Source organism: Cebus imitator, unplaced genomic scaffold (genome assembly GCF_001604975.1).
Source record: "Cebus imitator isolate Cc_AM_T3 unplaced genomic scaffold, Cebus_imitator-1.0 Scaffold42, whole genome shotgun sequence".
In the NCBI taxonomy this organism is placed as follows: Eukaryota; Metazoa; Chordata; class Mammalia; order Primates; family Cebidae; genus Cebus; species Cebus imitator.
Window position 1 is genome coordinate 7,796,260 of NW_016107357.1, and position 6,241 is coordinate 7,802,500.

Sequence of the window (6,241 nt, forward strand, 5' to 3'; positions counted from 1 at the left end):
TTAAAGTCTATTATTTTCCCTACTAAATGGTCTTGGCATTTTTTGTTGAAAATCAGTTGGTCACAGGTGTTGGGGTTTGTTTATGGTCTCACAGTTCTATTTCATTGTTCTGTATGTCTTTTCCTATACCAGAAAATGTATGTTATGATTGCCATATAGTTTTATACAGTAGTCTCCACGCATCCATGGTTTTACTTTGCAGTTTCAGTTACTCATGGTCAACTGTGGTCCAAAAATATTAAATGGAAAATTTTAGAAATAAACAGTTCATAAGCTTTAAACACTACATTATAATGCCTACATCATTAACCTAAGTTCATCTTTTTATATAGGTATTTTATCATCTCATCATCACAAGAGGAGTGAGTACAGTACAATAAGACATTTTTGTACTGAGGGAAATCAAGATGATACTCATATCAGTTTTAAGTTATTACATTATATTGTTTTAATTGTCCTATTTTTGTTAATATCTTACTGTGCCTAATTCATAAAACTTTATCACAGGCATGTATTTATAAGTAAAAACATATAAAGAGTTCTATAATATTTGTGATTTCAGGTTTCCACTAGGTGTCTTGGAATGTACCCCTGTGGATAAGGAGGGATTACTGTAGTAAGTTTTGAAATGGAGAAGTGCGAGTTCTCCAACTTTGTTTTTTGTTTTTTGGGTTTTTTTTTTTTTTTTATTAATTTGATTATTTTGGGTCCTATGCAATTCCATATGAATTTGAGGACCGGTTTTTCCTTTACTGCAGAAAAGGCCAATGGAATTTTGGTAGGAATTTCATTGAGCCTGTATATCATTTTGGTGAACATTACCATCTTAACAATATAGTTTTCCAACTGATGAACACAAATGTCTTTCCATTTTTATATCTTTGATTTCTTCTGCAATGTTTTCTAGTTTTAACTCTATAAATCTTTCTACTATCATTAAATTTATTCCTAGGCATTTAATCTTTGAAATCCTTGTCTTATTCCTGATTTTAGGGGGAAAGTTTTTACTCTTTCACCCATGGAGTATGGTGCAAACTGTGAGTTTCACAAATACCACTTATCATGTTAAGGGAGTGTCCTTCTTCTCCTAGTTTTCTGAGTGTTTTTTATCATGAAAAGATGTGAAATGTTGTCAAATGCTTTTTCTGTGCCTTTTGATCTAATCATGTGGTTTCTTTCCTTTGTTTTACTAATATAGTGTGTTACATTTATTGATTTTCTTATGTTGAACTACCTGGGACGAATCCCACTGGTCATGGTGCATAATCCTTTAAATGTGCTGTTGGATTCAGTTTGTTAGCATCTTTTTTGATGATTTTTCATATATATTCATAAGGGCTATTGGTCTGTAGTTTCCTTTTCTTGTGCCATCTTTGAGTATGGTATCATAGTAATGCTGACCTCATAGAATGTATTAGAAAAGTGTTTCCTAGTTTTCTTTCTTTCTTTCTTTCTTTTTTTTTTTTTTTTTGCAAGATTTTGAGGAGGATTGGTGTTACTTCTTCTCTAAGTGTTTGGTGGAATTTATCTACCATTTGTGGTAGATAAACCAAAGAACAGTTGGTCCGTTCTTTGTTGGAAGTTTTTGATTATTGAGTCAAACTATTTGTTATGGGTCTTTTGAGATTTTTCTATTTCTTCTTCAGTCAATTTTTAGTAATTCATGTGTTTTTAGGAATTTGTTCATTTTATCTTGCTTGAAAACAACTTTGTTTTACTTTCAAACTGTGTATTTGAACTATGGTCTTTGGGTCTAAAGTCAGTCTCTTGTATGCAACCTATATTTGGATCATGTTTTTGTTTGTTTATTCACTGTGCCAACTTCTTCTTTTAATTGGTAAACATAAACTATTTTATTTTGATTACTGATGATGGACTTTTGCCTTTTTGCTATTTTGTTCTATGTCTTTTATCTTTTTTGTTTCTCAAATTCCTCCAAAATTGCCTTTTGTGTTTGATTTTTTTCCTAGTGTAACATTTGGTCTCCTTCTTCATTTCCTTTTCATTTTTTAATCATTTTAAAAATAGTTTCCTGGAAGACTACAGTTAACATCTCTTAGGGTCTGAGTTGTTTTCCCCCCTTGAAAAAAAAAAATCATGTGTTAAATCTCCAACCCACAGTACCTCAGATTGTATCTCCGCTTATTCATGGGGAATACATTCCATGACCTCCAGTGTATGCCTGAAGCCACAGACAGTACTGAAACCTATATATGTTATGTTTTTTTCCTATACATACATATCTATGAGGAAGTTTAATTTATAAATTCAGCACAATAAAAGATTAACAATAAAAACTAATAAAATAGAATAATTATAAAAATATGATGTAATAGAAATTTTGTGAATGTGGTCCCTCTATCTCTCAAAATATCCTATTGTACTGTACTTCACCATTCTTCTTGTGTTCTATCAATCTGATAACTGAGATGATTATTGAGTGACTAATAAGCAGGTATTTGTGTCCCAGTTGGGACAGAGCCAGATGGTACAAGATTTCATGAAACCTCTCAGAATGGCATGAAATTTAAAATTTACAAATTGTTTATTTCTGGAATTGTTTATTTCTAGAATTCTAAAAATATTGAATTTCTAGAATTTAATATTTTTGGATTGTGGTTTACCACAGGTAAATGCAACTGCAGAAAGTAGAACTGTAGAGAAGGGAAGATTACTGTATATTTGGAGATGCAACCTTTAAAGAGATGATTAAGTTAAAATGAGGCTATTAGGGCAGGCCTAATCCAATTTTACTTGCATACTTATAAGAAAAAAAAATTACAAATACAAAGAAGTATCAGAGGTGTGTGTATGTACAGAGGAAAAAAAACACATGAAGACACAGTGAGAAGGCGGTTATTGGCAAGTCAAGGAGTGAGGTTTCTGGAGAAATTAAACCTGCTAACAACTTGATCTTAGACTTCTACTCTTCAGAACTGTGAGAAAATAAATTCGTTGTTTAAGTTACTCAAACTGTGGCATTTTGTTGTGATAGCCCTAGCAAATACATAACTACCAATCCAGTAGAACTGTTACCAACTTAACTTTAATAGCTGTCATTAATTCTGCTCCTACCCAGCTCTGTTCGTTGCTTTATGTTGTTAATGCCACAAACTATAACTTTATATATTGTGTACCCATTGATTCATTATTATTGTCTATGCATTTATTTTTTTAATTATATAGAAAAAAAAGAGGAGCTACAAATCAAAAATAGAATAATGCTGACTTTTTTATTTATCTTAACCAGAGATCTTTGTTTCTTCCTATGGTTCTGAGTTACTATTTATTGTTTTTTTCATTTGAGCCTGAAACATTTATCCCTTTATTCATCCCTTCAGCATTTTCTGTAGGGCATGTTTCCCAGGGATGAACTATTTAGCTTCTGTTTCTCTGAGAATATTTTAATTTCTCCCTCACTTTCAAAGGATGATTTTACTGCAAACAGAATTATTGGTTGACAGTTTTGGGTTTTGTTTGTTTGTTTCTTTTAGCACTTTGTATCATCCCATGCCTTCTGGCCTTTGTGCTTTCTGATGAGAATTGATGCTTAATCTTGCTGAGGATCCCTTGTATTGCCTCTACTACTTTCAAGATTTTGTCTTTGGACATTAATAATTTAATTATAACATATGGATCTCTTTGGGTTTATTTTTCCTGGTGTTTCATGAGTTCTTGGATGTGTAGTTTATACCTTTCATTAATTGGAAAATTGGGGGCCAGTATTTCTACCAATATTTTTTTCTACTTCTAGGATTGTCATAATGTATAGATTGATAAACTTTATGGCATCCTATAGGTCTCTTGGACTCTATTTATTTGTTTTATTCTTTTTTCTTTCTTCTCTTCAAATGGGTAATTTTAGCTTCTCTAGCTTCAGGTTTGCTCATTCATTTTTTTCTATCTGCTCAAATCTGCTGTTGAATGCCATTGTTGATTTTTTATTTCAACTATTGTATTTTCTCAGCTCTATAAATTCTATGTGGTTCCCTTTTGTAATTTCTATCTCTTTAATGATAGTTTCTACTTGTTCTTACACTGTTTTCCAGTTTCCACATACTTGCTCTGTGCTGGGGTGGTTTTTGACAGATTAGCAGGGCCTGCTCTGAGCCTAAAAATCAATCTAAGATGAAAGCTTCATTTCTTCTCCGGTCTTTGTGCATACATCTTGATGCATATGGCTTTCACAGTTCCCCTATATGAATGTCCTAATTTCCCAAAAGTTTTACTCAAGCTTCTCCCTGAGGTCTTATGTGGTCTGTCATATGTTTCCACCTGTAATCTTTTGCCCTAAGCTTCCACCGGTCTGTAATCTCCCTGAAGAAGTGCCTGTCAGTTTTTCTGCCTGAGATCTGAGATACATAAAATGAGAGCAGATATTCGGGCAAGACAGGTTGAAATATTGCAAATAAGGTTTACTTCAGTGCCAATTCTGACCTTAAGCTTAAAAGTGTATTATACTCTCTGTCCCCAGGCACATTATATCCCAGTTTTTATACTGTGTTCCTGGATTAGGCACAGATTTTTTTCTGGGGGTACTGATTATAGTATTATAATTTTAAAAAAAGAATTGTTTATATATTATGGCTAATTTGAACAAGTCAATTTTTACTGTTCCTCACAGTTTGCTACCTTTATATAAAACCTTTGTGTGTGTGTGTGTGTGTGTGTGTGAGAGAGAGAGAGAGAGAGAGAAAGACTTCTCCTATAAACTTTTAATAGTAACAATGCAAATAAATAATTGTTCTATAGCTAATGTCTTTAAAAACCATACTGGATTTTTTTCCAGATTTCAGGAAGAAAAGCAAAAGTAGACATTTATGTTTTAAATCCAAAGTGTGTTACTCTCAGTGAACTATATGGACAACTGGATCCTAATACTATGGAATGGACTGATGGATTATTATCAGCAACAATTCGAAGTTATGTCTATTTTAACACACCAGAGAACTCAAAGAAAGACATTGATCCCAGATTACCATCAAGAATCTCAGATTTATCCAATGTAAGTTTAATATTGAATGAATATTTTTATTTAACTAATGTGGATTATTTAATTGCTTATCCGAAGACTGATATTAAAACATCATTAGATTTCTGTTAGTGTAAAAGTAAATTTTAAAATGTTATGAATAGCTTTTAAAGAGATAAAAATTGTACGTTTTTTAAAAATGGAAAATATACCATTGAATTTTAAAATGGTCAGTAAATGACAGAATGAAGGTAAAGATATTTGCTTTTAAAGGAACACAAAGTGAATTAAGTTTGAATGGAAAATGATCTAGTGATTCCACCACCACCAATATACCTTACAAATTAATGGGAATAAAAAACCCTTTGTTAGAAAAGTGAATGAAGTATTTGATACAAGACTCGTCACAGAATAAATACAAATGGCAAAAAAGGAAAATTTTTCTTCTCATTAGTAGTAACTAGAGATTACTGGTAAATTTCATTAGGTAAAACTTATTAACATAAAGATGATGTTTGAAACCAAACAGAGAAGCCAGGTGTGGTGGCATGCACCTGTAATCCCAGTTCCTTGGGAAGCTGAGGCAGTAGGGTCACATAAACCTGGCAGTTCAAGACTACCTTGGGCAATATTGCAAGACTCCATCTCAAAGAATAAGAATAAATAATAAAACTAAATAGATTAACAAAGATTTTTTTTAAATGGGAAAACAATATTTCACATTTACTAGATTGTGAAGTAGAAATTTATATGTATTTGAAGATAATATTTGGAATATACATTGAGATTTAAAACCAGACATTCCTTTTGATTCAGAAATTTACTCCTAATAATTTATATAAAGGAAATAAAATTTTATTGGGTTGTTGCTATTTTTATATTGGCATGAGAATCATTTCTACATTAAAAAGTAATTAATCATTTATCTGTCATGTGCTATACATAGTTTCTCCAGTCCATGAAAATGTTTATCAGTATATTCTTTGGTAGATTGTAACTTTTCAATCACACCCTGAAAAGATTATTCTTAGTCTAGGATTATTCTGGTAAATTGATAGTTGCATAATAACAAACATACAGTAAACCCATTTAAACCTTTGATTTGTGTGTAATTCATTTTAGTGTAAGTGATTGTTTTCCCAAATGGAAAATTGTTCTGACACAATTGGGCAACTCATCTCTTTCACAGTAACATAAAATGATACTAGATACTTAAATGTGGGTCTGTTTCTGCATTCTTTTTTTTTATGCAATTTCTTTTTTCCCCCC

General features: G+C 31.7%; 1 protein-coding gene across 1 annotated transcript in view; it reads left to right on the forward strand.

The window, feature by feature from the left end:
- DNAH14 (dynein axonemal heavy chain 14) overlaps window positions 1-6,241 on the forward strand; it is a 400,020-nt gene that overhangs the window by 202,789 nt on the left and 190,990 nt on the right. The window contains exon 38 of the mRNA XM_037737730.1: window positions 4,790-5,005. Within this exon, the coding sequence (XP_037593658.1) occupies window positions 4,790-5,005 (216 nt within the window). The remainder of the gene's footprint in view (window positions 1-4,789; window positions 5,006-6,241) is intronic.